General features: G+C 45.2%; 2 protein-coding genes across 2 annotated transcripts; one reads left to right on the top strand and one right to left on the bottom strand.

The window, feature by feature from the left end:
- Window positions 1–3,793: 3,793 nt before the first annotated feature.
- NCBP2AS2 (NCBP2 antisense 2 (head to head)) lies at window positions 3,794–4,561 on the bottom strand. The gene has a single exon (XM_060198477.1). It carries the CDS (start codon window positions 4,471–4,473, stop codon window positions 4,174–4,176), a length of 300 nt encoding a protein of 99 aa, XP_060054460.1. The 5' UTR covers window positions 4,474–4,561; the 3' UTR covers window positions 3,794–4,173.
- A 75-nt stretch (window positions 4,562–4,636) lies between these two features.
- NCBP2 (nuclear cap binding protein subunit 2) lies at window positions 4,637–22,548 on the top strand. The gene is made up of 4 exons (XM_007517432.3): window positions 4,637–4,794; window positions 12,876–13,057; window positions 19,276–19,414; window positions 21,018–22,548. The coding sequence occupies exons 1-4, from the start codon at window positions 4,717–4,719 to the stop codon at window positions 21,099–21,101; spliced, it is 483 nt and encodes a 160-aa protein (XP_007517494.1). The 5' UTR covers window positions 4,637–4,716; the 3' UTR covers window positions 21,102–22,548.
- The last annotated feature ends 267 nt before the right edge of the window (window positions 22,549–22,815 follow it).

The raw sequence follows: 22,815 nt of genomic DNA, 5'->3' as shown, positions 1-22,815 counted from the left end.
TGTGCTGTTTCTGCTACTAGCCTAATTCATCTTCATGCCCTCAGTACTTAGCATAACTGACACACGATATTGCAGCTGAAGACGGTTTTTCTGCCCAACAAATATGCCTCTTCTCCCCCTCCAGAGTCCACAACCTCAGAATTCCCAAGAGGAACTATTCTTATAGCATTTCTTTCTTTTTTTCTCTTTTTCCTTCAGGGTTATTGCTGGGGCTCGGTGCCTGCATCATGAATCCACTGCTCCCGGAGGCCATTTTTCCTATTTTGTTGCCCTTGTTTATCATTGTTATTATTGCTGTCATTGTTGTTGGATAGGACAGAGAAAAATCAAAAGAGGAGGGGAAGACAGAGAGGGGGAGAGAAAGATAGACACCTGCAGACCTTCTTCACCACTTGTGAAGCAATTCCCCTGCAGGTGAGAGCCGGGGACTCGAACCAGGATCCTTATGCAGGTCCTTGCACTTTGTGGCATGTGCGCTTAACCCACTGCACTATACCACCTGGCCCCCTTGTTAGAGCATTTCATGTAGTGGTTACTGAACAAATGTCTGTAAAGTGTTGGCATCTACATCTGAGTGGTATCAAAGAAGGAATCTGATTGACCCTTTAGGGTAGTGGAGTGGTGTGAAGAATTTTTTTTTTTTTAACTAGAGCACTGCTCAGCTCTGGCTTATGGTGGTGTGGGGGGGATTGAACCTGGAGCCTCTAGCTTGAGAGTCTCTTTGCATAACCATTAGGTTATCTACCCCCACCCTGTGGGAAGACTTTTTTAATCTTTTTTTTTTTTTTGATTTATGTATTATTGGATAGAGACAGAAAAATATTGAGAGGGGAAGGAGAGATCAAGAGGGGATGAGACAGAAAGACACCTGCAGCCCTGCTTCACCACTTATGAAGTTTTCCCCCTGCAGGTGGGGACCAGGGGCTTGAACCGTGGTCCTTATGCACTGTAGTGTGTGCACTTAACCAAGTGTGCCACCACCTGGCCCCCCAGAAGAATTTGTTTTGGTTCTTCTTCTTCTAGTGTTTGCCCTTCTTCCGTAGCCAGTCAACAGCATCAGGTTGAGCCTGATGTAAAGTTTCGAGACCTCCTTTGAATCTGGAGAGGTGGCAGTCGTTGACTATGTTTGTTTTGGTGATGGTAACTGATGGATGACTATTAACATTATAGGATTCTCCAGTGGAGAAAGTCATCCAAATACCTCTAACAGACACATTTTCCTCTCTCCTACAGAAACAGAGGGAACTTATTTCTCACACACTTCTACCACAACAATCATTTGCTCATTTCTTTTTTTTTAATATATATATATTTATTTTCCCTTTTGTTGCCCTTGTTTTTCATTGTTGTTGTAGTTATTGATGTCATCGTTATTGGATAGGACAGAGAGAAATGGAGAGAGGAGGAGAAGATAGAGAGGGGGAGAGAAAGACAGACACCTGCTTCACAGCCTGTAAAGCGACTCCCCTACAGGTGGGGAGCTGGGGGCTAGAACCAGGATCCTTAAGCCGGTCCTTGTGCTTTGCGCCATGTGCGCTTAACCAACTGTGCTATTGCCCAACTCCCCATTTCTTTAGCTTACTGATTCCTGCATTGCTTCTTCCCTTTTTGCCCCAACCTAAAATGACTCAACAGGTGAATGTGATTACTTATACTGAAGGTAGGAGGTTTGACTGGGAATTGCTAATATTTTGCTGCTTTGATAACCACAGACAAGAAGGCTGAGAAGGTAGCAAAATGAAGAAGCTCTTCAGGCTCCCCATTGCCACACTGAAAGGAACATCAGTGAATTTCCACTGAGAGAGATTTGTCTACTGACACCAAGACAGAAGGCTGTAACACCAAACCAGGACTTTGGTAATTAGAAGACTGAGGGTTCTTTTATTTTTTTTTTCTTCATCAAGAGAGGATCGGTAGCAGCACAACTGATGGTAAGATAGTACAGTGAGGTGTAAAGGCAATGTTTGGCCATTAACTGCATGGAAAATGAGCTCGCTAGCTTCCCTGGTCCTTAGGTCTTTCATCTGATTCAGCTCCCTCTCAGTGAAAAGCTAGAGTATAGATTCTATGGTTTGCATCCTAAACACTTCTGCTTCAGGGTTCATGAAACTTCCCCTCTCCAGGTGGGGGCTGGAGGCTTGAACCAGATCCTTGCACATAGTAATTCGTGTGACTCAACCGGGTGTGCCACCACCCAGCTGCTACAGCCTAAACAATTTCACAGCTTCAAATTTTCTAGGTTGCATGATTAGCTCCCTGTGTAGCCTAGAGATTATTAGAAATTCAATCAAAATGCTCAAACAGTGCTGGAGAGACAGCTCAGCAGGTCGGGCACATGCCCTGAGCTACCCAGGTTTCCATCTTGGCACAGGGGAGAGTGGTGCCACGCGCCCCAGGGAAACTTGGTGCTGTGGTGCTTCTCCCCCTTCTCTCTCTCTCTGAATAATAAAGAAAAAGTGGTCTGAGTGGTGAAATTGTGTATGTGGGGAGTCAAGCGGTAGCGCAGGAGGTTAAGCGCACGTGGCGCAAAGCGCAAGGACCGGCATAAGGATCCCGGTTCGAGCCCCAGCTCCCCACCTGCAGGGGAGTCGCTTCACAGGCGGTGAAGCAGGTCTGCAGGTGCCTATCTTTCTCTCCCCCTCTCTGTCTTCCCCTCCTCTCTCCATTTCTCTCTGTCCTTTCCAACAACAACAACATCAATTAATAACTAAAACAATAAAACAAGGACAACAAAAGGGAATACATATTTAAAAAACTAAAAGAAAAAAAGAAATTGTGTATGTGCAGGGCCCTGGCTCTGCAAAATAAATAAATAAATAAGAGTGGGTGGTGGAGCACCTGGTTGAGTGCATGTTACAAGGGACAAGGACCCCGGTTCAACCCACTCCCCCCAAGTCCCCACCTGCAGGGGGAAAGCTTTGTGAGTGGTGAAGCAGTGCTGCAGGTGCCTCTCTTTCTCACTACTTATCTCCCCCTACCCTCTCGATTTCTGACTGTCTTTATCCAACAAAGACAATAAAAGGGCGGAGGGTAGATAGCATAATGGTTAAGCAAACAGACTCTCATGCCTGAGGCTACAAAGTCCCAGGTTCAATCCCCTGCACCACCATAAGCCAGAGCTGAACAGTGCTGTTAAAAAATAAAAACAAAAAAGACAATAAAAATAAAATACATAATAATACGTAGACGAGGTGGTAGCACACCTGGTTGAGAGCACACGTTACAATAAGCAAAGACCCTGGTTCGAGCCCTCTCCCCCCTCACCCCACCTCCCGTTCCCACCTGCAAATGGAAAGCTTTGTGAGGGTGAAGTATTGTTGCAGGTGTCTTTCTCCCTTCGATTTCTGGCTGTCTCTGCCTGATAAATAAAGATAATAAAACAAACTAAAGCATAATAATAAATAAATAAAATCTTTAGCAGAGGCACTTCTGTATACAATAAATTCCACAATGGTGGGTCCTTGAGCAGGACTGTAGTCTTTAGACTACCCAGACCTTCTAAAATGAAGGGTAGGCAGCTAGGCAGCTTGCTCCACAGAAAATAGCGAGTCTACCCGCTGGGTAGCCAAGGGATGGGGGGGGGGGGGCCTGCGGGAGATGCTGCAGATGTGACTGCGGATTTGGGCCCTGGAGCCTGAGCACAGACAGCTCACAGGGAAGGTGACCCACGGGGAAAGTGCAGCTGCCAAGTGCCAGCACCAAGTTAAGCACCCACTACGCATAAACTGTTATTGCCATGGCCTGTGGTCCCCAAAGAACCCCAATCGATCCTCGTCAGATAAAGCCAAACAAGCTCGGTCATCACTCAGCTCGGACATTTAATTGGAGGCTTTTGGCAGTCGGCAAAGTCGGTCGTCTCTCGCTCGGTCTCGCCCTGCCCGGAGCCCCAGTCCCGTCCGCAGAGGGCAGCTCCCTTGGGGGCCTCTGACTTGGTCCCTGGCTCTCTCCGTGGTGCCTGCAGGCTCAGCTCGCCGTCGTGCTTCGGGGGGTCGGGCGAAGGGGTCCCCGCAAACTGTCCGATCACAGGGCTCCACCCGGTGTTCCGCTCGGCCCGGGGTCTCTGCTGAGTGGCTCCTCCGCCGGCCGACGACCGGTGTCCGGATTCGAGGTCACGCAGGTCGGGTCCTGGGCCACAGGTGAAAGCAGGGGACGCCAGCCCGGCCCGGCCTGGCTCTAGGGGCTCTGGCCCGAATTCCTCTGGCTCCCCGGCGGTGGGCCCGGGCGGTCCCGAAGGCCGCGGCGGAGTTCCTGCTTGAACGTGTCGTTGAAGCGGGCGGCGCGGCGGCCCAGGGAGCCCGCGGGCCCGGCCGCCAGGTCGCGCAGGCGCCTGGCCGCGTCCTGGCCGCGCAGCTGTGCCTGCAGCAACGCGAAGGCCGTGAGCTGCGCCGCGCGCCGGATGGGCCGCGACTCGGACAGACGTTCCACCAGCTGCGCGTTATGCAGCAGGGCGGACAGCAGCTGTCGGAGAACCATCCTCCCGAATTTTCCGAGCGCCCCGGAACCCCGGAGCACGTTGCTCTCGATTCTGCTCGGCGGAGCTCGACAGCGCACCGCGCCTGGGCTCGCGTCACCCGCTGACGCCACCGCCGAGCTCGGATTGGTGCGCGGTGTCCCCTCTTTTCGGCAGCCGACTCCGCGTTTCCGCTTCCGTCGCCGCAGCAGCCCGGCGTCCTCGGAGTTGCTCGGAGTGGTCGCGTCCCGGTCCCTGTGCGCACTATGTCCGGTGGCCTCCTGAAGGCGCTGCGCAGCGACTCCTACGTGGAGCTGAGCCAGTACCGGGACCAGCACTTCCGGGTAAGGGAGGCCGGACGGCGGGAAGCGGGTTGCTCCGGTCTCATTGTGTCGTCGTCCATTCTCTGGTTTCCCTGAGCTCGGGGCGAGGCCGCGGTGCCTGCTGGGGGTGGAGGGCATCTCGGGGTCGCGGAAGGTCCTTCCTGCAGTGGCTCCCTGCGCTCGGGCCGAGGCTGCGGTGACTGACTCGCTCGGGGGCTGTGCCTCGGGAAGGAAAAAAAAAAAAAAAAAAAATATATATATATATATATAGCACTGCTCAGCTCTTGTTGGTGCGGGGATTGAACCTGGGATTTAGCCGTTAGGCATTCTATGGAAATTTTGTAACGAAGTGTATGTAGGGATGGCCTTGCTGATTTCTGAGCAAGACTGGGACTTTTGACTCTTAAACACTTTTTTTTTTCTTTTTTTTTTTTTCTTGAAAGGATTAATTAACAAAACCATAGGGTAGGAGGGGTACAACTCCACACAATTCCCACCGCCCAATCTCCATATCCCACCCCCTCCCCCGATAGCTTTCCCATTCTCTATCCCTCTGGGAGCATGGACCCAGGGTCATTGTGGGTTGCAGAAGGTAGAAGGTCTGGCTTCTGTAATTGCTTCCCCGCTGAACATGGGCATTGACTGGTCGGTCCATGCTCCCAGTCTGCCTCTCTCTTTCCCTAGTAGGATGGGTCTCTGGGGAAGCTGAGCTCCAGGACACATTGGTGGGGTCTTCAATCCAGGGAAGTCTGGCCGGCATCCTGATGACACCTGGAACCTGGTGACTGAAAAGAGAGTTAACATACAAAGCCAAACAAATTGTTGAGCAATCATGGACCCAAAGCTTGGAAAAGTGGAGAGGAAGTATTAGGGAGGTACTCACTGCAAACTCTAGTGTACTTCTGCTTTCTTACTTTGGTGCCATACTCCAAACTCAGTCAATTTCTGCTTTGCGTTTCTACTTCTTTTTTTTTTTTTTTTTACATGCATAACATTCCCCAGATTCCCATTTAGCAATACAACACCCACTATTTCATTCATCATTTTTCATGGACCTGTATTCTCCCCACCCACCCACCCACCCCAGAGTCTTTTACTTTGGTGTAATACTCCAATTCCATTTCAGGTTCGACTTGTGTTTTCTTTTCTTTTTTATTTTATTTTATTTTATTTTTATACTGTATTTTCCTGCATTTTCCTGGTGGGTCTTCCTTTCTTGATTTCTCTCTGTCCTATCCAACAACGAGAGCAATAACAACAACAATAACAACAACGATGAACAACAACGATGAACAACAAAGGCAATAAAAAGGAAAAAATAGCTTCCAGGAGCAGTAGATTTGTAGTGCAGGTGCCGAGCCCCAGTGACAGCCCTGGAGGAAAAAAAAAAGGAAAAGAAAGTTTTTCCATTGTGAGCAGACTAGAGTAGGTAGGTATGCTAACCGTATCAGCTTCTTCTTCTTTTTTTTTTTTTTTCATGGTAATTGGTAGAGGTCGGAATGATTCTTCTTATTCTAATTTTCCCCTTTCTAAAGACTTCCAGAAAAATGTCAATAGATGACTATTTTGCACAGCAATATTCAGAATACTAATTTCTGGCTCTTTATCTCCCTGTTTATAGAGATCTTGCCCTACTTTTTTTTAAAAAAAACTTTATTTATAAAAAAAAGCATTGACAAAATCATAGGATAAGAGGGGTACAATTCCACACAGTTCCCACCACCAGAACTCTGTATCCCCCCCCCCCGATAGCTTTCCTATTCTTTTTTTTTTTTTTTTTATTAAAGAAAGGATTAATTAACAAAACCATAGGGTAGGAGGGGTACAACTCCACACAATTCCCACCGCCCAATCTCCATATCCCACCCCCTCCCCCGATAGCTTTCCCATTCTCTATCCCTCTGGGAGCATGGACCCAGGGTCATTGAGGGTTGCAGAAGGTAGAAGGTCTGGCTTCTGTAATTGCTTCCTCGCTGAACATGGGCGTTGAATGGTCAGTCCACACTCCCAGTCTGCCTCTCTCTTTCCCTAGTAGGATGGGTCTCTGGGGAAGCTGAGCTCCAGGACACATTGGTGGTGTCTTCAATCCAGGGAAGTCTGGCCGGCATCCTGATGACACCTGGAACCTGGTGACTGAAAAGAGAGTTAACATACAAAGCCAAACAAATTGTTGAGCAATCATGGACCCAAAGCTTGGAAAAGTGGAGAGGAAGTATTAGGGAGGTACTCACTGCAAACTCTAGTATACTTCTGCTTTCTTACTTTGGTACCATACTCCAAACTCAGGCAATTTCTGCTTTGCGTTTCTACTTCTTTTTTTTTTTTTTTTTTACATGCATAACATTCCCCAGATTCCCATTTAGCAATACAACCCCCACTATTTCATTCATCATTTTTCATGGACCTGTATTCTCCCCACCCACCCACCCACCCCAGAGTCTTTTACTTTGGTGTAATACTCCAATTCCATTTCAGGTTCGACTTGTGTTTTCTTTTCTAATCTTGTTTTTCAACTTCGGCCTGAGAGTGAGATCATCCCATATTCATCCTTCTGTTTCTGACTTATTTCACTCAACATGATTTTTTCAAGGTCCATCCAAGATCGGCTGAAAACGGTGAAGTCACCATTTTTTACAGCTGAGTAGTATTCCATTGTGTATATATACCACAACTTGCTCAGCCACTCATCTGTTGTTGGACACCTGGGTTGCTTCCAGGTTTTGGCTATTACAAATTGTGCTGCCAAGAACATATGTGTACACAGATCTTTTCTTAAACACTTTTTATGGGGCCGGGTGGTGGCGCACCAGCTTGAGCGCTCACATTACAGTGCGCAAGTACCCAGGTTCGAGCCCCTGGCCCCCACCTGCAGGGGGAAAGCTTTGCAAGTGGTGAAGCAGTGTTGCAGGTGTCTCGCTGTCTCCTCCTTCCCTCTGGATTTCTGGCTATCAGATAAAGTAAAGATGATAGTATATATAATAGCTTTTAAAATTTGTTTCATCTATTGGGTAGCACAGAGAGAAACTGAGAGGGAAGGAGGAGATAGACACACCAGCAGCCGCGCTTCACCACCCCTGAAGCTTCCAACCTGCAGGTGGGGACCGGGCGCTTGAACCCAGGTCCTTGCACATTGTTGTATAAGCGCTCAAACAGATGTGCCATCACCTTCCCTTAAACACATTTTAATCCTCACCAAAATGATAATGGGAATGCAAAAGTCTCACCTTTATAGGAAATATTTTTCGTTATTCTACTGTGCCAAAAGCTAGAAATATCAAAAGCAAGAACCATGTTCTATCTTACTATCTAGAAACTCACGTCATGCCCCATTGGTTTGAACACATTGTTCTTTCTAGAAAGGCCACTATTTTCAGCATTACAAAGAGTTGCATTTTAAAAATAAAGATTGCTTTCTCTCTTATTTCTTGCTGGAATGCCCAGTATACTTATTTAAAAAAAAAACATTTTAGGTCTTTCTGAAAGATTTATCTGGGGCCAGGTGGTGGTGGTGCACCTAGTTGCATATGTTACAATGCTTAAGGACCTGGGTTCGAGCCCCTGGTCCCCACCTGCAGGGGGAAAGCTTTGCAAGTGGTGAAGCAGGGCTGCAGGTGTGTCTCTCTCTCTCTCCCTCTTTATCTCCCTTACCCTCTCGATTTCTGGCTATCTCTAAATAAGGATTTTTAAAAAAGAAACATCAACAAAAGATTTATCCTTAGAGAGCAGTTTTGGAATAAGGTGGTTCCGGGTATTGAACCTGCAGCCTCTGGGGTCTCTGGCGTCTAAGTGCTGTGCTGTTAACAGACTGGGTTAGCTAGCTCCTTGACTCGATTGAATAATAATAATGATGATGATGATGATGATGATGTTAAATTAGCCTAATTGCCCTTTGGTTTGAACAGTGCTTGGTCTAGTAAAAGGGCTGAAAATAGTTGGGAGTGGGGAATGGGGGCCACAAAGTTAGCCCTTTTCCCGCCACTGAGGAGCCCGTGCGGGGGGGGGGGGGGGGGGGGGGGAGGTAGACCGTCGGAGCCCAGCACCAGGAGTGAGAATCAGCTGCTTGGGTTTCAGAAGAAGCAAATTTTTAATTTGGGCTGTGTCATAGTAGGTTTTGTGGGAAGAGAAAACTACAAATATGCAAAGTGAATTTTCTGTGACAACAAAGGCGGGGGCTGGAGTGGAGTGACACTTTAAAACAAATTTTTTAAATATTTATTTATTTATTCCCTTGTAGTTATTGTTGTTGGATAGGACAGAGAGAAATGGAGAGAGGAAGGGAAGACAGAGAAGGGGAGAGAAAGATAGACACCTGCAGACCCGCTTCACTGCTTGTGAAGCGACTCCCCTGCAGGTGGGGAGCTGGGGGCTTGAACCGGGATCTTTGTTCTTTGCGCCATCTGCGCTTAACCTGCTGCGCTACTGCCTGACTCCCATTTTATTTTATTTTTTATATTTATTTTCCCTTTTGGCCTTTTTTTTTTTTTTTTTCCTGTTGCCACCAGGGTTAACCCTGGGGCTCTGCTGGCACTACAAATCTGCCACTACCCTGGTGGCCATTCCTCCCTTTCCTCCCTTCCTTCCTGCCTTGATTTTATTCGCTAGGACAGAGAGAAATTAAGAGAGATGGTGGAGATATGGAGAAAGAGAAATAGACACCTGAAAACCTGCTTCACTGTTTGTGAAGCGCCCCCCCTGCAGGTGGGGAGCGGGTGCTCTTGAGCTTGGTAATATGCGCCCAGCACATTGGCCTTTCAAGCATGAGGTCCTGCATTTTATCTGTGACATTGCCTGTACCAGAGTGATGCCTCCTCTCTCTCCTCTCCTCTCCTCTCTCCTCTCCTCTCCTCTCCTCTCCTCTCCTCTCCTCTCCTCTCCTCTCCTCTCCTCTCCTCTCCTCTCCTCTCCTCTCCTCTCCCCTCCCCTCCCCTCCCCTCCCCTGCCCTCCCCTCCCCTTCTGTTTCTCTCTCAGTATGTGAATCTTAAAAATTAAAAAAGGGGGGGGGGGAGTCGGGCGGTGGCTCAGTGGGTTAAGCGCACGTGGCGCATGGCGCAAGGTCTGGCGTAAAGATCCGGGTTCTGGGTTCAAGCCTCCAGGTCCCACCTGCAGGGGAGTCGCTTCACAAGTGGTGAAGCAGGTCTGCAGGTGTCTTCCCCCCCACCCCCCCCCATCTTCCCTTCCTCTCTCCATTTCTCTCAGTCCTATCCAACAACAAAGACATCAATGGCAATGATCATGATAACCACAACAATGATAAAAACAACCAGGGTAACTTTCAAAAGGGAAAAAATGGCCTCCAGGAGCAGTGGATTCGAGGTTCAGGCACTGAGCCCCAGCAATAACCTTGGAGGCAAAAAAAAAAATGTGTTAATAGGATAGGAAAAAACAAGTTTCGTTTGAGACCAGTTTTTAATTGCTGCCAGGCTTATTACTGAGGTCAGTCCCTGCACAACAAATCCATTGCTCCTGGCAACCACCTTTTCCTCCTCCTTTTTAAAAAAAGACAAATTGACAGTGAAAGGGGGTGGGAGAGAGGGAAAGACTGACACATGCAGCACTACTGCTTCATCACAGGTGAAGCTTCCCTCCTGCAGGTGGGACCTGGAAGCTTGAACCCAGATCCTTGCGCATGCTACTTTCTGCACTCTACCCAGTGTGCCATGGCCCCTTTTGAGACCAAAATTGATTCATTCACTTAGTCAAACAATTTTTTTTTTTTTTGCCTCCAGGGTTATTGCTGGGGCTCAGTGCCTGCAACAGGAATCCACTGCTCCTGGAGGCTATTTTTCCCCCTTTTGTTGCCATTGTTTTATCCTTGTTGTGGTTACTATTACTGTCCTTATTGATGTTGTTGTTGGATAGGACAGAGAGAAATGGAGAGAGGAGGGGAAGACAGAGAGGAGGAGAGAAAGATAGACACCTGCAGACCTGCTTCACCACTTGTGAAGCGACTCCCCTGCAGGTGAGGAGCCGGGGGCTCGAACCGGGATTCTTAGGCAGGTCCTTGTGCTTTGCGCCACCTGCGCTTAATCTGCTGTGCTACCGCCCAACTCCTAGTCAAACAGGTTTTAAATATGTACCATGTCAAGAATGATTCTCACCTCTACCATGTTGACATTTCTCATCGCTTTAATTTCCAACATCCTGTGGTATCAAAACGAAAAGGATTCAGCTTTTGCTGTTATTTGTCTCTGTAGTCTAAGGCCTATAGCTTTATTAGACAGTAGTAAGATACCATAATTTTAACAAGTCAATAAGAGCACTAACAGTAAATCTACTTTCCTTAATGTCTCACCCTAAAGTTCTGAAAGGCCATTTTTTAAATCCATTTTTATTTTTTGTGGTTGTGGGACATCATGCTTGCTCATTTCTCCTGCTTCTGGGTTGACCTTTTCATTCCACTTCAGATAGAAGGAGCAACACCGTAGTAGCAGGAATTTTATCCAGTATTGTCTCCTACATGATCCCAGGGTTTGAACCTTGCACCCTTACATGGTATGGCTAACCCCTGCTCCCCCCCCCAAAAAAAAAAAAAAAAGCCTAGTCCTGATAATTTTTTTTCTTTTATTTTTGAGAGACTGGCTGAGACCAGAGCACTGCTCAACTCTGGAATATGATAATGCTGGGGGATTGAACCTGGGACCTCAGAGCCTCAGGCATGAAAGTTTTTTTGCAGAACCATTATGCTATCTCTGCAGCCCTATCCTGAGAATTTTTTTCCTCTGCCTTCAGGGTTATCGCTGGGACTCGGTGCCTGCACTCTGAATCCTCTCCTCCTGGAGGCCATTTTTTCCCATTTTGTTGCCCCTGTTATGGCTGTTACTGTTGGATAGGACAGAGAGAAATCAAGATGGGGGGAGGACTGGGGGGGAGAGAAAGACAGACACCTGCAGACCTCCTTCACCGCTTGTGAAAAAAATCCTCAGGGGGCTGGGCACAAGTTGCCCTGAGCAAGGACCCAGGTTTGAGTCCTCACTTCTACCTACACAGGGGGGAAGCTTCCTGAGTGGTGAAACAGGTGTTTCTCATTCTCCCTTCCTATTTCCTTCTCCTGCCTTGGTTTCTCTCTGTAATATCTAATTTAAATAAGTAAAATCCTTATACCATTCTAAGCCTAGAATAGTCAGTTACCAGTTTCTCTTCTCCTCCTTCTCCTCCTCCTCTTTCTCCTTTTTTTTCTTCCTACCAGAGCAGTGCTCAGCTCTGGCTTACTGTGGCGCAGTGGATTGAACCTGTGGCTTCAGAGCCTCAGACGGGAGAGTCTTTCACATTATGTCACCTCCCTGGGACTGCATCAGTTTTTTTTTTTTTTTTTATGTATATAATTTATTTCATCAGTTTCCTTTTGATGGTTCGCTTAACTAGATGGTTTCTGTAATTCAGTGTGATCATGAGACCTACTAATCTGAGCACCCTGTGCTGTGTTACAAAGCATTCAGAGGCAAATAATACTAAGTCTTATTCTCAGAGTGAAAGAAATGAGTTGGCATTTACATGTGGAGTAGTAAATGAAGAAGGGGAAGGCCTCTTGGGAAAGTGTTCCTAAGACCTGACTGTGGCAGTATGGTAGAGAAGGGGTGCCACCTGTAATAGAACTACTGGAAAAAAGCAAAAAAACGAAACTACTGAACCTTGGTCTGGGTCTTCTACCGAAGCAGTCTGGACCTTGCGTTTAAATGCTCAGAGAATGGGAACAGCTCTCTTATTTTTTGGCAAGGGTTTTTTTGATTGTTTTTAATTTTTACTATCTTTATTTATTTATGGGATAGAGAGAGCCAGAAATTGAGAGTAAAGATAGATATATAGATAGATAGATAGATAGATAGGGACCTGAAGCACTGCTTCACCACTCACAAAGCTTTCCCCTTGCAAGTGGGGACCGGTGGCTTGAACTCCGGTCCTTGTGCACTGTAATACGTGTGCTCAACCAGGTGCGCCACCACCCAGCCGTGGCAAGGGATTTGTAATGAATTGAGATAATGAGAGAAATTGGAATTAGTGAAACACTTTCTGTATGCCACAGAAATAAGTTCTCCTACTTAGAAATGAAGCAAAGCTTTTCTTAGGTTATGATACTTAATTTTTTCTCTATTTGAAATTCTAGGGTGACAATGAAGAACAGGAAAAACTACTGAAAAAAAGTTGTACATTATATGTTGGAAATCTTTCCTTTTACACAACTGAGGAACAAATCTATGAACTCTTCAGCAAAAGTGGCGACATAAAGAAGATCATCATGGGTCTGGATAAAGTGAAGAAAACGGCATGTGGGTTCTGCTTTGTGGAGTATCCTTTCTGTGCCGTGCCTGTGCCTGCAGTTGCTCCGGGATGACAGCCAACAATGGCTGGTCACCTGTTTGTTTCTTATTTTGTTGCTGCAGTGCTGGGCCCTTGCACATTGCACTGCTTCCCAGCTGACTTCATCATCATCATCTTCCTCCTCTTCTTCTTCTTCTTCTTCTTCTTCTTCTTCTTTTTTTTTTTTTTGCCTCCAGGGTTATCGCTGGGGCCCAGGGCCAGCATTATGAATCCACTACTCCGGAAGGTTATTTTTCCCATTTTGTTGCCCTTGTTGTGGTTGTTACTGTTTTTGTTGTTTTAGCTGTTGTTGTTGGATAGGACAGAGAAATTGAGAGTGGAGGAGAGAAAGATACCTGTAGACCTGCTTCACTACTTGCAAAGCAACTCCCCTGCAAGTGGGGAGCTGGGGATTTGAACTGGGCTCCTTATACCCGTCCTTGAGCTTTGCGCCACGTGTGATTAACCGCTGTGCTATGCCCAGGCCCCCGAGTTCATTCTCAAGGAGAGGGAGAGACAGCATTGCACCAGAGCTTTCCCAGATTATGGTGCTCCTACTATGTATCGAGGTCTCACGCATGGCAAAGCACATACACTTGAGTAAGCTACCCCTTAGGCCAGGTTACCTGCTTTTAAAATTGAGGCTAGTTGGCTAGTTAGCATCCCTACACCTTGACCTCCTTTCATCTCCTTCCTGTCTGCTGTCTAATGTGTCTATCCTTTTCAGGGTGAAAACACTGCTGTTTATATTCTACTCTAAAACCCATGTTTATATTTGATTCTTTTTTTTAAATTCAGGTCTTTTTTAAAAAATATATTTTATTTATTATCAGATAGAGACAGAGAGAAATTGAGAGGAGAGGGGGAAGATAGGGAGAGAGACAGAGACACCTGCAGTCTTGCTTCACCACTCATGAAGCTTTCTCCCTGCAGGTGGGGACCAGGGGCTTGAACCTTGGTCCTTGTGCACTGTAATGTGTGTGCTTAATCAGGTGCACCACTGCCTGGCCCCTATATTTGATTCTTTAAGGAAAAAAAAAAACCTTTCAAGAATATGTACTCACTGTTTTTTAAGTCTAAGGGGTGTGATTAAAATCCTTGTATCATTGTAAGTCTAGAGATAATCAGTTACCCATTTCTTGGCAGCACCAAGAAACACTTAAGGTGGGGCCAGGCAGTGGTGCACCTGGTTGAGCTCACATGTTCAATTCGTCAGGACCCAGGTTCGAGGCCCCTGGTTCCCACTTGCAGGGGGAAAGCTTTGCAAGTGGTGAAGCAGAGCTGCAGTTGTCTTTCTTGCTCCCTCTCTACCTCCCTCTACCCTCTCAATTTCTGGCGGTCTCTATCTAATAAAAGGATAATAAAAAAATTTTTTTTTTTACCAGTTCAAGGCCCCAGCTCCCCACCTGCAGGGGAGTCACTTCACAGGCGGTGAAGCAGGTCTGCAGGTGTCTCTCTCTCTCTCCCTCCTCCCCGTCTTCCCTTCCTCTCTCCATTTCTGTCTATCCAACAATGACGACATCAATAACAATAAAACAAGGGCAACAAAAGGGAATAAATATTTTTTAAAAATAAATTTTTTAAAAAAGACTAAAAAAAAAGAAATACAGTGTTCGAAGAAACCCTGTGAGGGCCAGAGAGGTAGCGCACTGGGTAGGGTAGCACACAGCCCAGGCTGCATAGTTCACGGGACTAGGAAGAGATCTCTCCCACTCTGCCTCTTGTCTCTGAATGAAAAAGTTAGCACAGGAATGGCAAAGTTGGACGTGTGCAAGTGTCAGACTTCGCAAACAAACTGAAGAGCCCTGTGGGCGTGTAGTAGCGTGCTGCTCACACTGTTCTTCCCTCTCATCTTAGACACTGTTCTGTGACCGCTCCTATACTTCTACCTATTTTTAAATGGTTGTATAGGACCAGAGAGGTAGCTCACTGGGTAGGGCAGCCTGCATTGCCAGGTTCAAGTTCCAGCGCCACCTGGAGGTGCTGTGGTAGTAGAGCCTGGGTTTTGTGCTGCACAGTTTCACTGCTCTCAGGCTGATCTTTCATTCCCACGGGAGGGAAACCAGGACACTGGAGCTTTCTCCATTACTGTGACATTCCCATGTGGTGCCAAGGCTTAGTCCTGGGCCTCAGGCACAACAGGGCACACACACCACCCAGTTAGCTATTGCTGTTTTGTTTGCAGTATCAGGGCATGGCACGTGCAGTGTCGCCACTCCTAGGAGGATTTTCATTCTGTCTCAGACACTACAGCACTGGACCATCCCTCAGTGCAGTGGGATTCCCATGTGGTGCTGGGGCTCAGGCCTAGGCAATGTGCAGGACAAAGCACATGCCCTGTTGGGTATGCTATCCCAGCAGGGTTATTCCATGACCCTGAAATCCGTATTTTCATCTTGGTGACTAAATAATTGAACTTCTGGATTTATCCTTTCGTGTTTTCATTTACTAAAGTTTTTTTTTTTTCTTTTTAATTACCAGAGCACTGCTTAGCTCTGGCTTATGGTGGTGTAGGGGATTGAACCTGGGACTTTGGAGCCTCAGGTATGCTCCATTATGGTATCTTCCCACCCACTTCCCTTTTTATTATTGGTTTCTCAGATACCATTTGTCTTTTTAAAATATTTTTTTCTGCATGAGGCATTATGTTCCTTTTTCCCTATTTCATGTGTTGCTAGGGAGTAAACTCAGGATCTCATGTATGTATAATGCCTGCCGTGGTTTCCTGTCTCAACTTTAAAAAAAATTTTATTTCTTTTTAATTTCCAGAGCACTGCTTAGCTATGGCTTATGGTGGTCTAGGGGGTTGAACCTGGGACTTCAGAGCCTCAGGCTTGAGAGTCTCTTTGCATAACTCTTATGCTATCTACCCTCGCCCCAACTTTATTTAGTCTCCAGGGTAATTGCTGGGGCTCAGTGCCTGTACTACAAATCCGCTACTCCTGGCAGCCATTTTTTTATTGGGTAGGACAGAAGAGAAATTGAGAGGGGAGGAAGATAGAGAGGGAGAAACATAGACTCCTGCAGACCTGCTTCACTGCTTGTGAAGCGAGTCCCCCCCACCCCTCACCCACAGGTGAGGAGCCAGGGACTCAAACCAGGATCCTTGCGCAGATCCTTGCACTTTGTACTATGTACACCTAACGTGGTGCGCTACCACGTGGCACCCCCAACTTTATTCTTTACTCTTTTGAAATAGAAGAAGTAGGGAAAGCAGACACAGTATGTCACTGTGTCACCATCCACAGAGCTCTTCCAGCACCAACTTTGTGTTCCCTTATGGTGTCATGGCTGCGTGGCAAGGTGTGCAGTGTACCAGATGAGCTATCTCCTAGCCCCAAATTCCTTTGACTTGTATTTACACTATTAATTTTCCTTAAATGTCTGCCGCTCCCTGATTTTCTAACCACAGTCAGGGAAAAGATGGCTCACTTTATGAATCCAGGCCATCTCAAGTTGTTGACTTGCCTTTGAGATTTGTGGTTTCCCAAAAGTCAGAATGAGAAAGGATTCTATTGGACCTATTAATAGCAAAGACTCTGCCCTGGTTTTTTCAGACAGTTCTTTCAGAATTCTATTATTTTATTTTCATTTGTCTAGGAGTAGATGCTTTTCTGTTAGGCCTTCTCCCCACAGAGATCTTTAACTAGAAGCTATTTGCATGCTCATATCATATTCAGACTTTGAATTAAAAGCTTCCTTAGTTTGCTGTCTCTTTTAGGTGCCCTGGAGAGTACTTCAAATTGGCTTGCTTAATCCGTTAGCAGAATTCCGTTAGTTTTGTGAAATAGCTGGCCTGCTGATGGTCTTTTTTAAGATTTTGGATTTGGTCTAGAGCACTACTCTTTTTTTTTTTAATTTGTAATCCACTTTTTTTCTTTCTTTCTTTTTTTTTTTTAGAATTTTATTTATTTATGAGGAAGACAGGAGAGAAAGAACCAGACATCCTCTGGCACGTGTGCTGTCAGGGATCGAACTTGGGATTTCACACTTGAGAGTCTAAAGCTTTATCGCTGCGCCACAGCACTAGACCACAGCACTACTTATTTCTGACCACTGATGGTACCAGGGATTGAACTAGGAACTCTTAAATGCAAGTCCTATTAGCTGTGGCTGTGCACCACCCTGCCTTTGGGTATATTTCTTTTTCTGTCTTGAGAAAGGAAACATATACTCATTTAATACACCCATACCTTTTAATGAGGTTCTTAAATAAAGGAGGAAAAGAATTCTCATTCTACCACCTGGGACTAGAAGCCCCACTTTTTATTTCTGGTTTTGGGTTTTACAAGCTCTTCCATTTACCCATTAGATCATTTTGACCAGATTTTGCTCTTGCTCCTGCTAGCAACAGCATACATGGTAGCATGTGTACTCTACCGGGTGCACTACTGCCCGGCCCTCCTGCTGTTTGTTTTTCTAGCATTCAATCAAAAACACTGAATACCTACTATGTGCTGGGTGCTTTTAAGGTGCCAGAGACTCGAACTTCAACTTCAAATACTTCCCTGTGTAATTAAAGACATAAGTTTAGGTTACCATTTAAGTTTAGGTTACCATTTCCTATGTCCATCAAGTAATAGTCGCTTATAATCATTTTTAAATTTTTTAATGTTTTTTTGATTATTGTATAGAGACAGAGAGACATTGAGACAGAGAGAGAGGGGGACACCTGCAGCCCTGCTTTACCACTCGTGAAGCTTTCCCCCTGCAGGTGGGGCTTGAACCAGGATCCTCGCACACTGTAATGTGCGTGCTTAACCAAGTGCACCACCGCCTGGCCCCTTATAATAATTTTCAAATACTTATTAACATGAGAGAGAAACAGTACCATTCTGGCACAGGTGATGCCAAGGATTGAACTCAGGATATGATTTTATGTTCTACCTAGCCACTATGCCACCTCCTGGACCACTATTGAGATTTTAAAACACCACCTCAAAGAGAGATTTAGATCATATAAAGTAGATTTGGGAGCTACTAACCTGAGTGGCACTTAAATTTTTTTTCTATATTTATTGACAAGGTTGGGAAAAGAGAACCAGACCATCACTCTGCCATATACACTGCCAGTATCAAACTTGATCCTCTTGCTTAGGAGTTTAACACTTCATCTGCGCCAATTCTGAACCACAGCATTGAAGTCTTACATCTCCATTAGGCTGCCCCCCCCCCCCCCGCTTTCTCTCTCTCTCTCTTCTAAATTAAGTTTGTTTATTTATTTATTTTCCTTTTTGTTGCCCTTGTTGTTTAACATTGTTGTGGTTATTAATGTCGTTGTTATTGGATAGGACAGAGAGAAATGGAGAGAGGAGGGGAAGACAGGAGGAGAGAAAGACAGACACCTGCAGACCTGCTTCACCGCTTGTGAAGTGACTCCCCTGCAGGTGGAGAGCCGGGGGCTCGAACTGGGATCCTTACGCAGGTCCTGGCGATTTGTGCCACGTGCGCTTAACCCGCTGTGCCACCGCCCGACTCCCTCTCTCTCTCTCTTTTCTTAAGGTTTATTTCATGAGAGGTAGTAAGCAAAGGACAGAAGTCAGAGCAGTACTCTGGCAAATGTCATACTAGGAGTTGAATTTAGGACCATAGGCTTGCAAGTCCAGTGTTGTACCTGCTATGCAACCTCCTGGACTAGATACTTTTCAGCCTGCCTGCCTGCCTGCCTGCCTGCCTGCCTGCCTGCCTTCCCTCCTTCCCTCTTTCCCTCCTTCCCTCCTTCCTTCCTTCCCTCCTTCCTTCCTTCCTTCCTTCCTGCCTCCAGGGTTATTGCTGGGCTCGGTGCCTGCGCCATAAATCCACTGCTCCTGGAGGACTTTTTTTCCCATTTTTTGTTGCTCTTGTTGTCATTATTGTTATTGTTGCCATTGATATTGTTGGATAGGACAGAGAGAAATCGAGAGGGGAGACAGGGAAAGAGAAAGATACCTGCAGACCTGCTTCACCCCCTGCAGGTGGGAGCCGAGGGCTCGAACCAGGATCCTTGCGCTTGGCGCCAGGTGCACTTAACCCACTGCACTACCGCCCAACTCCCACTTTTCAGTCTTTCTAATGAAATGTGCTGGCAATTCCTGTGATGCTTGACTCACACAGGACTTCTGGATCAACCTTAGATGTGCAGAACCATATTGTCTTTGAAATGCATGATTGAATGAGCTTTTGCACTTAAACATTTTACTGTGTACCCCTTAACACTTCCACTCAAGATACTACTCCAGAGCAGATGCAGAAAATGCCATGCGCTACATAAATGGAACTCGCTTGGATGACCGGATCATTCGTACAGACTGGGACGCAGGCTTTAAGGAGGGCAGGCAGTATGGTCGTGGGCGATCTGGGGGCCAGGTAAGCCCTAAACTTCTCTTTTGTCTGAGATTCTAGTCCTACTGATAAATGTTTTGTGTTTGTTAGATTTTTTTTCACACTTTGTATTTGTTCTTTTGAAAATAACTTTGTGCCTGTAACTTTGTTTTGAAGTAAATCTTTTTTAAAAAATATTTATTTATTCCCTTTTATTGCCCTTGTTTTGTTGTTGTTGTTGTTGGATAGGACAGAGAGAAAAGGAGAGAGGAGGGGAAGACAGAGGGGGAGAGAAAGATAGACACCTGCAAACCTGCTTCACTGCCTGTGAAGCGACTCCCCTGCAGGTGGGGAGGAACCAGGATCCTTGAGCTGGTCCTTGTGCTTTGTGCCACATGCGCTTAACCCACTGCACTACCGCCCAACTCCTTGAAGTAAATCTTAAACTGCCCATTGGGATTGGTAAATTCCTTTAGCAAATCATGAAATAGTGTAACCTATAAATTTCTACAAGCAACCATTACCAGACTTTTGCTGGAGGCTAGATTATTTTCTACCTGCAAGAGTGTCTAAAAAAAGCTAGAATGCGTTTTAAATTTTTATCTTTTTTTTTTAATTGGGTGGTTAATGGTTTACAGTATAGTCTTATTTATTTATTTTTTTTCTTTTTAACCAGTGCATAGCTCAGCTGAGGCTTATGGTAGTATGGAGTGGGGTGGAGGAAGGAATTGAACCTGAGACTTTGGAGCCTCCCTCATGCATCAGAGTCTCTTTGCATGACCATTATGCTATCTATCCCACCCTGCCCTGTAGTCTTATAGACACAGTTTTTCATCTCCCCTTGTTCGGTGTCTAGGAGACACAACATGATCTCAATATTCCTTCATCCTGTCCCTTTCCCACCTTCCCCCCCAGAATCTTTTGCTATGATGCAGTATAAATTTTATACTGTTCTTTCTTTTTTTTTAAGTTTTTATTTATAAAATGTAAACACTGACAAAACCATAGGATAAGAGGAGTACAATTCCACACAGTTCCCGCCACCTGAACTTCATATCCCATTCCCTCCTTTGATGGCTTTCCAATTATTTAACCCTCTGGGAGCATGGACCCAGGGGTCATTATGGGGTGCAGAAGGTGGAAGGTCTGACTCCTGTAACTGCTTCCCCGCTGTACCCCTAGGAGAGGGGTTGTTAGGTCATAAAGGTTAAGTTTTTATCTTAAGGTAGCCTAATTATATTCTTTGGAATTTGCCACATCTGAATGCTGTTGAGTTAGTCTGAATCCAAGGTTTGGCTTTAAGAAATAAGAAATTAAAAAAAAAAAAAAGTCCCAAGTTCAATCTTCCACACCACCATAACCCTGAGCTGAGCTGTACTCTGACTCTCTGTAGCTCTCTCCTTCCCTACCCCCTCTTTAAGGAAATAAATTTTAAAAGTGAAAAAAAAAAATAAGTAGGTAGTCTTCGATGATTCATTCTCTAGGACATGTGAGCTTGTTACCAGTTTTTTTTTAAAAAAAAAAATCCTACACACCCAGGCGCATGCAGCACACGCACATAGACTCATATGTGAGACATTTGTGAGAGGAGAGCCCGTTTCTTCCACCCATCTTCTGCACACTCTAACTTGCGTTCTTTTCCATCAAGGTGCGAGATGAGTATCGACAGGACTATGATGCCGGGAGAGGCGGCTATGGAAAACTAGCTCAGCCCAAAACCAGTGAGTGGTGAGAGCCTCATCATGGAAACGTCTCTCTCGCCCACTGGGTTTGTTGACATACAGTACCCAGGGTCTACAGCTCTGCATGTTTTTACCAGCCGTCGATCGATACCTCTACTGAGCCGGCAGCCTCCTGATGGCTTTCCCTATAAATTATTAAAAGGACAGAATCCAGAGAATGTCTTTAATCCTACTTTTGGCCTTGTGTCAGAGTTCAGGTTCCCAGAATGGTTTTCTGTTACCAGGTCAAAAATTGGATTCCTTGGCAACAGATTTATTCTATAGCATAGGTTTATCTATGTGCCAGAACATTTTAGGAAGACTGGAAGGTTATTTTTAGTTTGCCATATTTCAATCTTAAGTGGTAGGTTCATGATCTGTATTTGGGGCTAGAATTATTGCTTTTTTAAAAAAAGTTCACAAGGTAGCTTGAGTTTTCCTCTAAATTAAGAACATCTGTGGGACAACTAAATTGATTTTCTTAAGTTTTAACTCTAAAAGGCAAATTTAGGAGTCAAGGGAACTTCTTACATAGTTGCTACAGAAGCCAGCCATAGTTTCAGGGGACACCACCTGCTTCCACACTTTATCAGGATATATGAAATCTGAAGTTTTAACTAAGCAGTTTATAAAAGACATGGTATACCTAAAGCTAAAATAAAAACAAGGGTTTAATATTATGAAGAGCCTTATTTCAAGTTGTATTTACGGGGTCCCTCAAAAAGTGGAATTATCAAGAGACAGTAGTTAAAAACAGTATGTTGGCATGATGGAGCATGCTAGAGGGCCATCAGATTTCTTTTTGTGTCCAAAATGATCTTGGGAATGGAGTAAGTTTAAAATAATAGTAGTAACCTGGAGATTGCTAAACAAATCAAAAGCACTTTGGTCAGATATTTTTTGCCAGTTCTCATACTGGAGACTGGTTTTCTCACTAATGATGGTTACTGTGTTTCTGAACCTTCATAATTAACTGATGCTCTCTAGAGAGAAGAATCAGAGCTACATTTATTTTTATAAGTGGAGATGATTTCTCTAATACATGTAAAACTATTGCTCGTTTAAAACTGCAAATCTAATTTTTCCTGACTTAAATGTTTTTCATTTGCAAAAGGACATCTCCCAATTTCTAATAGTTTGTGAAAGTTAAAGTTCTAGTATCTGTGTGGACACCTTTTGTATTTAGACCAAATATAGGTCTTCACATTCAATTCAGACTGTTTATTTACATTTTTCAAAGAACTACTTGTAAGTATAGGGGGAAAACTGCAAAAGTTTAATCTAATGATAAACTCAATTTTTAAAATTTCTTTTTACACTGTAGTTTGAATTGACATGTTTTATATTCTTTTGTAGTAGTGCGTAACTCGGATTTCTCCAGGCCATAAAACCACAGCAATTGGTTCCCAATGGAATTGTATCTTCTGTAATAGATTTCAATAAAGTTGGACCAACTTACTGTCTGTGTCCTTTTCCTCGCCTATAAAGAGAACACAGGATCTTTTACTCTGGAATGTTTATGAATATCCTACAGAACTTTTTTGGGGGGTGGAATCTGAATAATTTACATAATTTACTTGTTTCATCTATTTAACTAAAATATTAAGTTCCAGGGGGGGGTCGGGGCGTTAGCACAGCAGATTAAGCATCCATGGCACAAAGCACAAGGACCAGCCTAAGGATCCCAGTTTGAGCCCCTGGCTCCCCACCTGCGGAGTGGGGGGT

Source organism: Erinaceus europaeus, chromosome 9 (genome assembly GCF_950295315.1).
Source record: "Erinaceus europaeus chromosome 9, mEriEur2.1, whole genome shotgun sequence".
Classification (NCBI taxonomy): domain Eukaryota; kingdom Metazoa; phylum Chordata; class Mammalia; order Eulipotyphla; family Erinaceidae; genus Erinaceus; species Erinaceus europaeus.
The sequence above is the reverse complement of the archived record's forward strand: the minus strand, read 5'-3'. Positions and strand labels throughout refer to the sequence as shown.